At 41.3% G+C, this 16,418-nt stretch overlaps 1 protein-coding gene across 2 annotated transcripts in view; it reads right to left on the bottom strand.

The window, feature by feature from the left end:
- Positions 1-16,418, bottom strand: part of MAMDC2 (MAM domain containing 2) — a 159,404-nt gene that overhangs the window by 34,686 nt on the left and 108,300 nt on the right. For both annotated transcript variants that reach the window (XM_006080614.4, XM_006080613.4), the window contains exon 9: positions 15,864-16,129. In XM_006080614.4, the coding sequence (XP_006080676.3) occupies positions 15,864-16,129 (266 nt within the window). The remainder of the gene's footprint in view (positions 1-15,863; positions 16,130-16,418) is intronic.

Raw genomic sequence — 16,418 nt, 5'->3', positions numbered from 1 at the left:
GAGCGCTGAAGAATTTTGAACTGTGGTGTTGGAGAAGACTCTTGAGAGTCCCTTGGACTGCAAGGAGAGCCAACCAGTCCATCCTAAAGGAAATCAGTCCTGAATATTCATTGGAAGGACTGATGCTGAAGCGGAAACTCCAATACTTCGGCTACTTGATGCGAAAAGCTGACTCATTGCAAAAGACCCTGATTCTGGGAAAGGCAGGAGGAGAAGGGGATGATAGAGGATGATGACTGGATGGCATCACCGGCTCAATGGACATGAGTTTGAGCAAATTCCAGGAGTTGGCGATGGACAGGGAGGCCTGGCGTGCTGCAGTCCATGGGGTCGCAGAAAGTTGGACACGACTGAGCAACTGAACTAAACTGACTGAAAATACTTGAGAAAAGATTCCCTAAAAATCCACCCATTATGAAATACCAGATTAGGAATTTGGAAGTGTGGAGGGTGGTAGTGTTCGTAGGCTCATAAACAACCTTTGGAATAAATATTTGCCTAAATTAGGAGAAGGCAATGGCACCCCACTCCAGTCCTCTTGCCTGGAAAATCCCATGGACGGAGGAGCCTGGTAGGCTGCAGTCCATGGGGTCGCTAAGGGTCGGACACAACTGAGCGACTTCACTTTCACTTTTCACTTTCCTGCATTGGAGAAGAAAATGGCAACCCACTCCAGTGTTCTTGCCTGGAGGATCCCAGGGACGGCAGAGCCTGGTGGGCTGCCGTCTATGGGGTCGCACAGAGTCGGACACGACTGAAGTGACTTATCAGTAGCAGTAAATTAAGCTTATTTATAAGACTATGGGGAAAGAATATCTCAGATATTTCCATGTTGCTGCAAGGATGAACGTGGTAATCCAGCAATATTCCATGAAATTGATTCCTTGGGAAAGTCATGTAAGAATACACTGGCGAGAACATCACCCTCATGTAAACTGTGTTAGCAACTACCAGCTGTGCTAGTCAGTCTTTCCAGTCATTCCCCTATAAACTGATGTGAAACACAGAAGCCCAGCAACGAATATCTGAAAGAGAAGGAAAACCAGAGTAGATCAACTCTGCCTTACTCATATTTAAAGTCATTAATAATTCCTGTACTGACAACTGACACTGAGTTTTGCTTGGAAAAACTCAACAGTAGGCTCCTTTCCTGTACTTAGCTCCTCTATCCAATTTCACATTGAAGCTTATTCCACTTGACGGTATAATTTTCCTGGCTCTGTATATGGAACTACCTTAATCTGTTCTAAAATGTGTTGATTATCTTGTCAGAAATTAACGATCCTGCAATTTCTACTTTGGACTCAGCTGTCCTGCTTTAATTATGCTGGAACATTAATATCCTGGAGCAGCCATTTCCCAGAGTTCCCAGACATCATGAAATATGATAGGAAATTTATCTTTTCTCATATATCTTGTCTACACATTGGCTTTCTGGTTCCTTAGTCCCTTTATAGCAGGGTGTCTTGTTATTAAATAGGCACCTAAATCTCTCCAGAAATTTACTAGACCTGCTCTTCTATCTGAGTGAACTGCTAAGTGTCATCTTTAAAAATTTCAGAACCTTAGATATTTTATATCTAGTGGCATTTCCATTATTAAAAGGCAAAGTGAAAAGGAAGATTTTAAAAGCAGAAATCCAAATCACAGACTTAAATTTCATTGATGTTTTACTAAAACAAAAAGATTATTGTGAGAGGAAATAAACAGAGAAAGCTATGCACAGGGATGGTGCCGCACGATATTAAAAAACATTTTTTGACACTAAAATGCTTAAAAATATCTTAATGAAGGTAGAAGAGACTTAGCAGACATCAGGACACATGTTTTCATTTCATAGAGAGGTGACATGACATTCTGATTTGCCAAGTGTGCGCATGCGTGCTCAGTTGCTCAGTCACGTCCAACTGTTTTGTGACCCCCAAGGTCCAGAGTCAGCCAGTCTCCTCTGTCCAGGGATTTTTCAGGCAAGAATACTGTAGTGGGTTGCCATTTTCTCCCCTAGGGGATCTTCCCAACCCAGGGATGGAAACCACCTCTCCTGCACATCTCCAGCATTGGCAGATTCCTTACCATCTGAGCCACCTGGGAAGCCTCCTGATTTATCATTACTTGAAGCCAAGTCTTCTATTCCTGACTGGGATCTTTTTTGTATAATCTCAATCTAACAAAACACAAATTAATGACTTGTAAGGATTCAGAGAGGAAGGGACTCTTGAGATGGACTCTGAGAGAAAGGTGATTTTCTCAGGTTGGTTCCTGCAGAGTGATCAATGAAAAATATTTGCTGTTGATAAATCAAAATTCTCCAAGCTAGGCTTCACCAGTACGTGAACTGCAAACTTCCAGATGTTTAAGCTGGATTTAGAAAAGGCAGAAGAATCAGAAATCAAATTGCCAACATCCATTAGATCATAGAAAAAACAAGAGAATTCCAGAAAAACATGTACTTCTGCTTCATTGACTATGCTAAAGCACACTGTGTGGATCACAACAAACTGGAAAATTCTTAGAGAGATGGGAATATCAGACCACCTTACCTGCCTCCTGAGAAATCTGTATGCAGGTCAAGAAGCAATAGCTAGAACCCGACATGGAACAACAGACTGATTCCAAATTGGGAAAGGAGTACATCAAGGCTGTATATTGGTCACCTTGCTTATTTAACTTGTATGCAGAGTACATCATGTGACATGCTGGGCTGGATGAAGCACAAGCTGGAATCAAGATTGCTAGGGGAAATATCAATAATCTCAGATATGCAGATGACACCACACTTATGGTAGACAGTGAAGAGGAATTAAAAAGCCTATTGATGAAAGTGAAGGAGGAGAGTGAAAAAGTGAGCTTAAAACTTAACATTCAAAAAATGAAGATCATGGCATCCAGTTCCATCACTTCATGGTAAATAGATGGGGAACCAATGGAAACAGTGGCAGAATTTATTTTCTTGGGCTCCAAAATCACTGCAGATGGTGACTGCAGCCATGAAAGTAAAAGATGCTTGCTCCTTGGCAAAAAGTTATGACCAACCTAGACAGCATATTAAAAAGCAGGGACATTACTTTGCCAACAAAGATCCATCTAGTCAAAGCTATGGTTTTTCCAGTAGTCATGCATGGATGTGAGAGTTGGACCATAAATAAAGCTGAGCACTGAAGAATTGGTGCTTTTGAACTGTGGTGTTTGAGGAGGCTCTTGAGAGTCCCTTGGACTGCAAGGAGATCAAACCAGTCTATCCTAAAGGAAATCAGTCCTGAATATTCATTGGGAGGACTGATGCTGAAGCTCCAATATTTTGGTCACCTGATGCGAAGAACTGACTCATTGGAAAAGACCCTGACGCTGGGAAAGATTGAAGGCAGAAGGGGATGACAGAGGATGAGATGGTTGATGGCATCTCTGACTTGACGGACATGAGTCTGAGCAAGCTCAAGGAGTCGGAGATGGACAGGGAGGCCTGGCATGCTGCAGTCCATGGGGTCACAAAGAATTGGACATGACTGAGCAACTGAACTGAAATCCTTTGAGGAAGCAGTGGAGGAGTAAGGCAAGGATTTGAAGAATGAGAAACTGCACTGGATCCTAGACAGTAACTGAAAACATTTTCCAAAGAGTTTGAAGACTAAAGGAATAGGATAGGGTGACAACTTAAATGGATAAAAAGGTGAAAGGAAGGTTTGCTGTTCATTTGTATGATCAATATTTGCTGGCAGTATGCAAAGGACTAAATAAATTAAAGATTTATGAGAGAGAGAACAATTTATGAAATCAGGGTGGCAGGATGGTGAAATCAAATAAATGACTGGTTGGTTTTGAATGAGAAACCAACTGTTGGAGTCAAAGAGATGCAGGTGAGGATTTGGAGAGAAACAAAATTGAAGGGGCTTGTTCTCAATGCTTTCATTTTTTTGGGAGATGAACCCATGAGGTCACATCCTAAGAATGACACAGAGAAAATCAAGTTGGAGACTTGTGACTGAAATGGATCTGAATATCTGGGATAAGGAATGAGAAAGGAAGTCAGTGAGAGATGATCTGAGTAAAAGACTTTCCCAGCAGCTTGGATCCAGTAGCATGGATGGGACAGTGGAAACTAATCTTATTTTCTCCAGTTGTGCTGAAAAGCTCAGGGCAAAGAAGATGAAAATAGTTGCTGAGGTTCCCAGGGGTTCAGAGGACCAAGGAGGAAGAAGCCAGAGGACCTGTGGATAGGAAGACTATGATGTGGAGGTGAGTGCTCCATGGACCACAGCACAGAATGGAGGCTTGAGAAACATGGAGGCTGTGTTGGGAGACAGGAAAAGGATCAGGAAAATAGAAAGGGCTGGGAAAAACCTCTTATCAGTCTTTGGGAATAGGGAAATGGTGTGATGAAAGTTGTTCCAAAGAAAAGAGTTACAGCTTTTGGTCTTAATAAAAATCATCATAAAAAGCCTCAAACCAGACTCAGCATATATGTGTCTGTGTGTATCCTTATATCTATTCCAGCAGGTTATTCCTGCTTTTAACTGTTCATATTCAAATTCTTTTCAGGACCCATGGCACTGGGCTATAAGAGATTACAATTTATATGATTCAAAAGCAGAAACAGTTAATCTTCCTTCTTCCTGTGATTGATTTACATTGTTCTTCCTTGCCATCTACACATTTTCCTTGAAAGCTCAGTACCCTTTGAGTACCCACTCTGTTCTAGAAATTGTGTTACATTAGAAATCAAAAATAATAAATAAGATATAGGTCTCTGTTCTCCAGAAGCTTACAGTCTGAGGTAAGCTAATGAAGATAGGTAGGTAAGGAGATAATTTCAGTACAATGCATGATGCTAGGATAGTTCAGTTCAGTTCAGTTGCTCAGTCATGTCCGACTCTTTGTGACCCCATGAACTGCAGCACGCCAGGCCTCCCTGTCCATCTCCAACTTCCAGAGTTTACTCAAACTCATGTCCATTGAGTCGGTGACACCATTCAACCATTTCATCCTCTGTCATCCCCTTCTCCTCCTGCCTTCAATCTTTCCCAGCATCAGGGTCTTTTCCAATGAGTCAGCTCTTCACATCAGGTGGCCAAAGTATTGGAGTTTCAGCTTAAGCGTCAGTCCTTCCTATGAATATTCAGGACTGATTTCCTTTAGGATGGACTGGTTGGATCTCCCTTGCAGTCCAAGGGACTCTCAAGAGTCTTCTCCAACACCACAGTTCAAAAGCTAGGATAGTAGTATTTCATTAAAAGGGGCTACACAAGGGGTCTATGTCACATATTCTGAGAAAACTGCCACCTTACAAAAGGTTAAACAGGGTTCTTTAATGTAGAACTTACCAGAGTTTCTAACATGTTATTGTGCAGGGCAAACCTTCCTATGTGCATGTGGAAGAGTAGAGATCTAGCATGCAAAATTTCTCCAACTCATTTGACCACATAACCTGTTTTCAATAAAACAATTCAAGGGATTTGTATTCCATGGGACATACTCTGATAAGTGCTGACATATGGAAGCACTTTGAGACCCCAAAGTGACCCTCTGTGACACCATGGACTATACAGTCCATGGAATCCTTCAGGCCAGAATACTGGAGTGGATAGCCTTTTCTTTCTTCAGGGCATCTTCCCAACCCAGGTATCAAGCCCAGATCTCCTGCATTGCAGGTGGATTCTTTACCAGCTGAGCCACAAGGGAATTCCAACAGTACTGGAGTGGGTACCCTATCCCTTCTCCAGTGGGTCTTCCTGACCCAAGAATTGAACTGGAGTCTCCTGCATTGCAGGTGGGTTCTTTACCAACTGAGCTATCAGAGAAGCCCGCTGACATAAGGTTCTTGCCTGGTTAAAGTAGGAAGTCAAGAAACACCTGGAGTGACAGGCAAATTTGGCCTTGGAGTACAGAATGAAGCAGGGCAAAGGCTAATAGAGTTCTGCCAAGAGAATGTACTGGTCATAGCAAACACCCTCTTCCAACAACACAATAGAAGACTCTACACGTGGACATCACCAGATGGTCAACACTGAAATCAAATTGATTATATTCTTTGCAGCCAAAGATGAAGAAGCTCTATACAGTCAGCAAAAACAAGACCAGGAGCTGACTGTGGCTCAGATCATGAACTCCTTATTGCCAAATTCAGACTGAAATTGAAGAAAGTGGAGAAAACTACTAGACCATTCAGATATAACCTAAATTAAATCCCTTATGACTATACAGTGGAAGTGAGAAATAGATTTAAAGGACTAGATCTGATAGACAAAGTGCCTGATGAACTATAGATGGAGGCTCATGACATTGTACAGGAGACAGGAATCAAGACCATCCCCAAGAAAAAGAAATGCAAAAAAGCAAAATGGCTGTCTGAGGAGGCCTTACAAATAGCTGTGAAAAGATGGGACGTGAAAAGCAAAGGAGAAAAGGAAAGATATACCCATTTGAACACAGAGTTCCAAAGAATAGCAAGGAGAGATAAGAAAGCCTTCCTCAGTGATCAGTGCAAAGAAATAGAGGAAAACAATAAAATGGGAAAGACTAGCGATCTCTTCAAGAAAATTAGAGATACCAAGGGAACATTTCATGCAAAGATGGGCTCAATAAAGGACAAGAAAAGGTATGAACCTAACAGAAGCAGAAGATATTAAGAAGAGGTGGCAAGAATACACAGAAGAACTGTACAAAAAAGATCTTCATGACCCAGATAATCATGATGGTGTGATCACTCACCGAGAGCCAGACATCCTGGAATGTGAAGTCCAGTGGGCCTTAGGAACCATCACTATGAACAAAGTTAGTGGAGGTGATGGAATTCCAGTTGAGCTATTTAAAATCCTGAAAGATGATGCTGTGAATGTGCTGCACTCAATATGCCAGCAAATATGGAAATTCAGCAGTGGCCACAGGACTGGAAAAGGTCAGTTTTCATTCCAATCCCAAAGAAAGGCAATGCCAAAGAACGCTCAAACTACCACACAATTGCACTCATCTCACGTGGCAGTAAAGTAATGCTTACAATTTGCCAAGCCAGACTTCAGCAATACGTGAACCGTGAACTTCCAGATGTTCAAGCTGGTTTTAGAAAAGGCAGAGGAACCAGAGATCAAATTGCCAACATCCGCTGGATCATGGAAAAAGCAAGAGAGTTCCAGAAAAGCATCTATTTCTGCTTTATTGACTATGCCAAAGCCTTTGACTGTGTTGATCACAATAAACTGTGGAAAATTCTGAAAAAGATGGGAATACCAGACCACCTGACCTGCCTCTTGAGAAACCTGTATGGAGATCAGGAAGCAAAATTAGAACTGGATGTGGAACAACAGACTGGTTGCAAATAGGAAAAGGAGTACGTCAAGGCTGTATATTGTCACCCTGCTTATTTAACTTCTATGCAGAGTACATCATGAGAAATTCTGGGCCAGAGGAAGCACAAGCTAGAATCAAGATTGCCCGGAGAAATATCAATAACCTCAGATATGCAGATGACACCACCCTTATGGTAGAAAGTGAAGAACTAAAGAGCCTCCTGATAAAAGTGAAAGAGGACAGTGAAAAAGTTGGCTTAAAGCTCAACATTCAGAAAACTAAGATCATGGCAGCCGGTCCTATCACTTCACTGCAGATAGATGGGGAAACAGTTGAAACAGTGGCTGACTTTATTTTTCTGGGCTCCAGTGTCACTGCAGATGGTGATTGCAGCCACGAAATTAAAAGACGCTTACTCCTTGGAAGGAAAGTTATGACCAACCTCTACGCCGTCTATGGGGTTGCACAGAGTTGGACACGACTGAAGTGACTTAGCATAGCATAACATAGCATACAGCATATTAAAAAGCAGAGACATTACTTTGCCAACAAAGGTCCATCTAGTCAAGGGTATGGTTTTTCCAGTGGTCATGTATGGATGTGAGAGTTGGACTGTGAAGAAAGCTGAGTGCCGAAGAATTGATGCTTTTGAACTTTTGGAGAAGATTCTTGAGAGTCCTGTGGACTGCAAGGAGATCTAACCAGTCCATTCTGAAGGAGATCAGTCCTGGGTGTTCATTGGAAGGACTGATGTTGAGGCTGAAACTCCAATACTTTGGCCACCTGATGCAAAGAGCTGACTCATTGGAAAAGACCCTGATGCTGGGAAAGATTGGGGGCAGGAGGAGAAGGGGATGGCAGAGGATGAAATGGTTGGATGGCATCATCAACTTGATGGACATGGGTTTGGGTGGACTCTGGGAGTTGGTGATGGACAGGGAGGCCTGGCGTGCTGCGGCTCATGGGGTCGCAAAGAGTTGGACACAACTGAGCGACTGAACTGAACTGAACTGGTTTTAAAAAATGTATATTTTTTCAAACTGGCTATATGAAGGTTTTCTCTATATTCATAAATGACTCTTGAAGTTTGTTCTTTAATCTTACAACAGAATAAAGATGTAGATATTGAAGGGTTTACCATGCAGATGTTAATGACTACTGAGCTGATCATTAAGCCAGACCCAGATGAAAGAGTATGTCTGGTTATGCTCTCATTTATGGGCCATTTAACATTTTTTTCAAATGAAATATTTAATGAGCATGATACTGAGTTTCTTCCAGTGCCTCTAATTAACAGACTACTTAATGATTTTTGTTAAAAGGAAAATTCGTTTCAAGTCAAAAGACATTGAAGGACCTAACATAGGTTCTTTAGTGACTAAGCATAATGTCACCCTAAGGATTTGAATATAAAGGTTAATATTTGTGCTTCATCATTACAGACTTTCTGACAATGACTCTAGTCTCTCCTGACATTTGGCTTTCAGGAAAAGCATTCTGGAGTGAATTGTTCCCTCTCCTCATGACTATCTATAGTGTGTGAAAGTCTCAATGTAAGTCTTGATTACTGCTCTATATTTAGTAATGTGCTGAGGACAATCAGATCAAGAAAACCCATTTCATAGGACTTCTCTGGTGGTCCAGTGGTTAAGAATCTGCCTTGCAATGCAGGGGTCTTGTGTTAGATCCCTGGTCTTAGACTAAGATCCCACATGCTGTACCGTAACTATGCCCAAGTGCCACAACAAAAGTTCCTGCATGACAGAATGAAGATCCCACAAAGGCCCAAAGCAGCCAAATAAATACATTTTAAAAAAAGGAAAAAGAAAACCATTTCATGATTCATGATTTTTCAAATGTTTCTAAAACATTAACAAATATATTAGTTGATGATTATGTAAGCATAGCAGTCTGGTACTATCAAAATGAAGATTTAACTTAGACCTGATTTTTAATTTAAAGAAAAGTTAAGGTACAGAATTAGTCATGTACTAAAGAGGTGATACTTCGGCCACCTCATGTGAAGAGTTGACTCATTGGAAAAGACTCTGATGTTGGGAGGGATTTGGGGCAGGAGGAGAAGGGGACGACAGAGGATGAGATGGCTGGATGGCATCACCGACTCGATGGACGTGAGTTTGAGTGAATTCCAGGAGTTGGTGATGGACAGGGAGGGCTGGTGTACTGCAATTCATGGGATCGCAAAGAGTCGGACATGACTGAGCGACTGAACTGAACTGAACTGAAAGAGATGATGCCTATGAATCCTTATGAGGATCAGGACCTAGAAAAAAAATCCTGTAGTCTCTTTGTTCAAAAGAGACTAAAGAATTCTCTTTTCTCACTCTTGCTCTCTCTCCAGCTACATTTAATCAATGCCAATTACGCGCCAGGTGCTAAGCTGAGGGCTTTACATGCACCATAAGCCTATGAGGTAGGTACTATTAATACACCCATTTTGTATAAGAAGAAAAGCCAGGCTCAGAGAGACTCACATAACTAGCCCCAAGTATAAAGGCATAAAAGCCAAAGAATCCACAGCCAAATCTCAGGCATGATGCCATTCTTCCTTCTACCCCACAGATCTCCTTTGTCTATGTTGAAGCACCTTGAATTTTGACCTTTGGAGCCAAAATTTTGACCTTGGAGCCTTGAATTTTAGCTCCTTGGAGCGAAAGTGATTTCTAAAATAGAACAACTGAGAGTCAATAATAAAGTTTCGGAAATCTTTGGAAGTCTTGAGTTAGGGCTGGTTTCTCCTCACCCAATCCTATACTTTTGACATAAGCCAGAAGAGAGCTAGGGGCATAAAGCATAGTACAAAAGGCACGGCTTCTGGATTGAAAAAGACTTGGAGTTACCTCTCTGCTCTGCCTCTTAGTAATTGTGTGATGTTGAACAAGGTCCTTAATTTCCCTCATCTGTTAAATGGGACTATACAGCCTTCCTTCCTAAGGTGTTGTGGAACCAAATGAAGTAACGCATGTCGAATATTTAGCATAGCTCCTGGCACATGGAAAGCATTCAATGAAAGTTCCTAGTCCTGTTGGCAGCTGTGATATTATACATAATCCATCCATATGGCTATTTGGCTAGAATGATCTCAGGAAAATTCTTACCATTGCTACTATTCCTTAAATAGAAATATTAATATATATTATAGTTTCCATCAAACATTAGACTATGTAGGGGAGCTAGCAGGGACTTGTTAATCAAATCAACCCATTGTCCTTAAAATGGTCTGGGTAAGAGCAAATATTGAAATAAAGGTAAAGAAGCATCCAGAGTGGAAGCTACCTGGGAAGGCACAGATGAGGTAACATGTAGGGAGAAACAAAAGGAAAGAGGGAAAAAAGTCCTGACTTTTTTACTTTTTGCACCTGGCGTGTAATTGGCATTGAATAAATGTAGCTGGAGAGAGAGCAAGAGTGAGAGAGAAAAGAGAATTCTTTAGTCTCTTTTGAACAAAGAGACTACAGGATTTTTTTTCTAGGTCCTGATCCTCATAAGGATTCATAGGCATCATCTCTTTCAGTTCTGTGCAGGCTGCCCTCACTCAGCTCATTTCTAGTCTCACAAGCCAGCTCACTGAGAGGTAAAAATAATGTTCATGAAAGCAGGTTACGCTAGGAGCAATGTGAAAGTAAGAGATTATTGTCGTTATTATTTTGACTATGCAGCACAGATACTCAAACATATGTACCAAACATCTCTACCAGTGAAAATTGGGCTAGGTGTATTCAAAAGTCACATAAAAGGCTTTCAGCCAGGGAACAGGTATGAAAAGGCAGCTACTCACTCTCGGTGAGTTGGTCCCTGACCACTGGCACTTGATTGGCTTCAGGTATGGGACAGTGAGGACTTGAAGCAGAGGCAGGGAAGGGTTTTCCTCACAACAGTGACATATGTGCAGTGAACTCTGAGCTTAGGCATCCATTTCTAGTAGGATGTGACCCGGAGTTGGTATAACTTTGACTTCTAGAAGGCCAAGGGCACTTTAAGGAGATACTTCACTTCCTTTACAGGAATGCTGTGAGAATCAAATAAAATAAAAGATGGTGCCCATGCCCCAAGGCACATTTGGGAGCCTCACCTTCTCCAGCTGCAGAAGAACAGGCCTTCCCCAAGACTGGATGGAAATCCTGAGCACCCAGGATTGCCATACCGGTGGCAAAGGGCAGGCTTCTGACAGTCTATAGACCATGGATCAAACCCCAGCTCTGTCACTTATCAGCCTTAGAAAGTCCACTCTCATTATTTTACTTACTCATTTTTCAGTGTCATATTTTTATGGGAAAAGAGATGGACAATGAATAAGTAGACAAACAAATGAGAACATTTCAGATCAGGGTAAATGCTATGCACAAAATAAACTAGGTGATATCTTGTAGAATAATCTGGGGATGGAAAAAGACCAGGTGGTCAGGCAGTTCCTTTCTAAAAGGAGACACCTGACCAGGACAGCAGAACAAGAACCATCTTGACATAGGATAGGTGGGCGAGGGGACTGCAAGCATGATGTCGTCAATGAAGGAAAGGCCTTGGAACTCAGGAGACCGAGAGAAGGCCAGCAGGACCATGGGGACTGTGTGACCATGTGATCATGGGCAGAGCAAAGGAAGGTGAAGTTCGTGAAGGACGCAGGGGCCAGATGGTACAGGGCCTTATGAGCCACAGGAGGGAATGGGGCTTTATTCTAAAGACCATAGGACAGTTTCTGGCAGGAGAGTGGCATGATCCTATTTCCATTTCAAGATGATGATTCTGGTGGCTGCATGAGAGTGTAGAGAGCAAGGTGGAAGCAGAAAAACCAGATAGAAAGATACGGAGCAATTTAGGTAAGAAATGATGGTGGCTTAGACTAGGGTGGTGGTTGGGGACACAGAAGTAAACATATCTGAGATGTATTTTAGAGGCACAACTGTAAAGGATTTTGTCTGGGGTACAGCGACAAGGTAACAGCAAGAATAGGACTATATTAACTTTTGGAAACTTCAGTTTCTTCACTTTTAAATTTATAAAGAGCAGCATGGTGAGTATATTTAGCAAACTATTGTATATTTGAATGTTGCTAAGTGAGTAAATCTTAGAAGTTCTTATACAAGAAAAAATACTCATTAACTATGTGAGGTGATGGATGTTAACTAGATGCACTGGGGTGATCATTTCACAATATATACATATACCAAACCATTACACTGTGCCCCTCAAATGCATGTCAATCATATCTCAATTAAGGGAAAAAACTAAGATTGTAAAGTCATTTAAGTGGTAGAATGGAGATTTGAAAACAGACTCCTCAGTCATTTCTTTTAATTGCTGTGCTATCCTGTCTCCAGAATGATGGAGAAGAGGCCTAGGAGGCCCAGGGAACACTAATCTATTTTGAGGAATGAGCCAGAAAAGGAGTCTCTGCAGAAGGGAAGTTCAAGCCAGTGACTGAATTAACAAAAGTGTAGGCAGAGGAAACTGGGTGTGCAATGGCCCAAGGTGGAAGAGAGCAGTGTGTTCCAGGAACTGATTGCAATGTTATTAGAATGGTGGGAGTAAGAGGCGAGGCTGGGGAGGGGCTGATGTCAGAGCATGCAAGCCTTTTCCCAGAAGAGCAACAGGAAGCCAGAGGGTCATTGAAGGGGAGGCTCCCTCATCACCACTATGCTGCTCAGCAGAGCACAGATCCAAGGAGGCAAAGGTGGATTGTAGGTGGGGCTAGCTCTTAATTTCAATTTTCAGAATCAACTTCTAAAGCCACAGTTCTCATCCAAGGATGGCCTGGCACCTCTGGGGCCACATGGAAACATGTGGAAATAACTTGGGTTGTTGGTGTCATTGCAGATGTCAAAATCCCAATCATGGGAGGTATGGCTGCCTACAGAGGGAGCACTGTCCCTTCCAAATTGCCAAGGGGACCCATATGGGGAAGTCCTGCTATAGGCAAAGCTCAAAGTCTTCACTGGAGGAATAGAAATGTTTTAAGCCATTTCTAGGTACAAGCAAATGTATTGCTGAGAAAACTGAGAGGTGGAGAGGGTAAGTGAGGGGAGGGGAAACAGAGGGGTGAAAATGTAATAGGACACAACCTGAAGTCGATGGGAACAAAAACAGATGATTAGGTGTATCAGAATCGCAAAGGGATCCAAGAGAAAGTTAAAAATAAAAATACAACCAAAAAATTGTAAGGAGGATGGAGAAAACAAAAGGAAATAGTATAAATAAGCTAAATTTCTTATCTTTTATAGAAGGGAGTCAGCAAATACTGCTAAGGTTAATGAATTAAGAAATGAGGCAGAAATAGAATATCTGGAATTATGGAGAAAAACATCAGAAAATCAGGGAAAAAACCTTTAGAAAAAAAAGTTGAATTGGAGTTTGAGTACAGGAGTGGTAAGGGAAACTTTGACTTTTCATTTTATTTCTTCTCTGAAATACCACATGTATGTTTGTTTCTACCTGTATATGTTATGCATTAGTTTCTTACCTTACTCACTGCTGTCTGTATGCATGTCAAATGGTTCTCTCACTCTCTGAGAAACTGGTTCTGTTTAGCAAGGACCTTCCAAAAACTATTCACCACTTTCAGACATGTGTCCAGAGTTTGCTTGTGTTGACCTGTACCTTCTCCTCATCAGCTCTGGGACTGAATTCATACTAGCTCCTTCTGAGGCTATAAGAACTTCCCTTCCCCCACTGGGTCTAGATCAAATTTTCCTGAAGTAGGTGGGTAGGGTTTGTGTGGTTGCTGGGAGGGTTGGAAGTCAGTCAAAGAAGAAAAGGGCAAATTCTCTGGGGCATCCTTAGCTGCTGGGTGGCTTCCTTCCATTCCATGGGAGTCAAATAAGAGCAGGGACTGACACTTAGGAGCAGATAAATTACTAACAACCTATGTTTTGTGAGTAAGGGACGAGGGGCTGGGGGGAGGGAGAAGAGAGGAGTCAGGTGGGTAGTGCATGAAAGGAGTTAGAATCCGGCATGGCCTGAAGACTTACCCTCCAAACACCAGCTCAGCTGGTCCTCTATTCATCTTTATTTTTATGTGTCCAGTTGGTAGAACTACTCCTCTATTTTTCTACATAACCTTTCTGTGAGGCAGTGAGATTGCACTGTTGTTAGTTGTTTACATGTTTGTATCTTAACATTCTATCATCTGTGATCTCATTCTCAAAAGTAGAATCTGAGCCTCATTGATCTTTCTATCCCTTACACTGAACTTATACCTAATAAAGTACGGTTGAATAAATGAATAAACAAATGAAAGTCAAATAAGTGAATGAAATACTTGTTATACTTTCCCTCTTTTAAAACATTAGCAACAGAGGGTGTGGAGTACAGTAAAAATTTTATTACGTGCATCCCTGATTGTATGGATCAGGCACATGTTTGGTGTGTGAGTGTTACCATTACTATTTGAGAGAGTTAAATAATTGGTAATGGGGACTACCTATTTAGTTAGCATGAAAACAATAAAAGCAGTGCCTATGAGAATGTGATAAAACTTCAGTGCTTATATTCTACTATAGGTATCATAAATCGGTTTGACTCTTTTAGAAATCAGTAAGTTAAGGAGGCTGTTATGTCATTATAATCATCATTTTTTCTTGCCTAGCAATGGGGAAAAATTTTTTTTGTAAATAGTTTCAAAGATCTTTGATTACTCATTGTAAAGATTTAATCATGCCCTGGTGTGTATTCTAATGGATGAAGAGTAACCAAGCAACATCATGATGGGAAAGGTGTACAAAATTTCTTTGCTAGGAAGTTATGGACAAAGCTATGTTTCTGTCCAAATGGTTATAACTAAGAGAAATTTGGACCATCAATATGTATGAAGAAAGTTCTACTGCTCTGCTGTGTATATCTTTTCTTCAGGAGCCTAGTTATGAACATGATCAACTGAACAGCCATTCTTCAGTGATATATCTATTGAGCTTCCGTTGTGTGAGGCCATCTGCTTGAAGGAAGGGACCTTCTTTCTTGCACAGAGGGTGCATGAGAGAGATCTTATCACCAACTGGCAGGTGAAACAAAACAGGTTTTCCCATTCCAGTTGTAATCTGGGTTGTATTAATAGTTGACAGAATTTATCGTATCTGTTAAGCTTCCTTAAGTTTATGAGCTGTAAAATTCAAGAGATCACAATTTTCTTTTCCATTTCCTTTTCAATAAAGATCTCTTTGTTTTCTTACTTCTATCAATAAGCTTCTGATGGTTCCCTTATGTAAATTCTTTCTGTCTGAGTTGGCTCTCCTATTTTACCGAGCTTCCCCATCCTGTGTTCAGCTAGAGGTTTACGGTGTTGACCTTAAAGCCTCAATGTAGAACTTTATTCACATATTCTCTCTTTGGACTATTCTCAGGGAATCTAAGAAGTAAACAACAAGCAAACTCCCTATGTGCCCATGATTCTGAGAGACAGAAAACTGAAAAGTGAAGGATATAACTCACACATGCCTGGGAACAGGATGTGAGGGTGGGACTTTTAGCTTGAACAGAAGAAAAACAATGCACCATCAGTTGAAAATAATTAAACAGAAATTCACTAACCCAGTCCAGTGACTGGAAATTGCAGAAAGATTCTACTGTACCTTGGTAGGCATAGGCTTCCTAAAGGTGATTTCAGCTTGCATCCAAACGCCCCTTGGGGACTCCAGCACAGACCAGATCTTGTCTTGAACCACATGGTTCTCTTCAAAGATATAAACTGCTAGGGTGTCACTCATTTTTAAAAATCCAGAGATGGCATAATAAAAACGCAAACAATACTGCTGGTTTCCTGGCAGTGAGGGACCGTAGAGCCTTCCAATGTAGCCAGGCTGTGATGTAAACTTTGTGTCGGCCAGCAAGAAATACCCTGTGAATAGGACAAAGCTTTCAGTGCATCAGCAATGAAAAACCGAAATAATTCATCCCAGATCATCAAGTGGAAAAATTTGGTTAAAGTAGTGGAATTTGCCAAGAAAGACTATTCTATAGGCTTTAAGTAATAGCATTTAACAATGTCTGTGGCTTAGGTGATAGAAAATATCTGGGTGACACTTTTGCTAATAAACCTCCAATTTTAAGGTAACTTCATAAACCAGCATAGATTTCCAACTGCATATGCTCAGGTTTTAGCCATCAATCAGGATGTACACTTTTTT

The sequence above is a fragment of the Bubalus bubalis genome, chromosome 3 (genome assembly GCF_019923935.1).
Source record: "Bubalus bubalis isolate 160015118507 breed Murrah chromosome 3, NDDB_SH_1, whole genome shotgun sequence".
NCBI lineage: Eukaryota > Metazoa > Chordata > Mammalia > Artiodactyla > Bovidae > Bubalus > Bubalus bubalis.
This window is presented reverse-complemented; position numbering and strand designations above follow the sequence as displayed.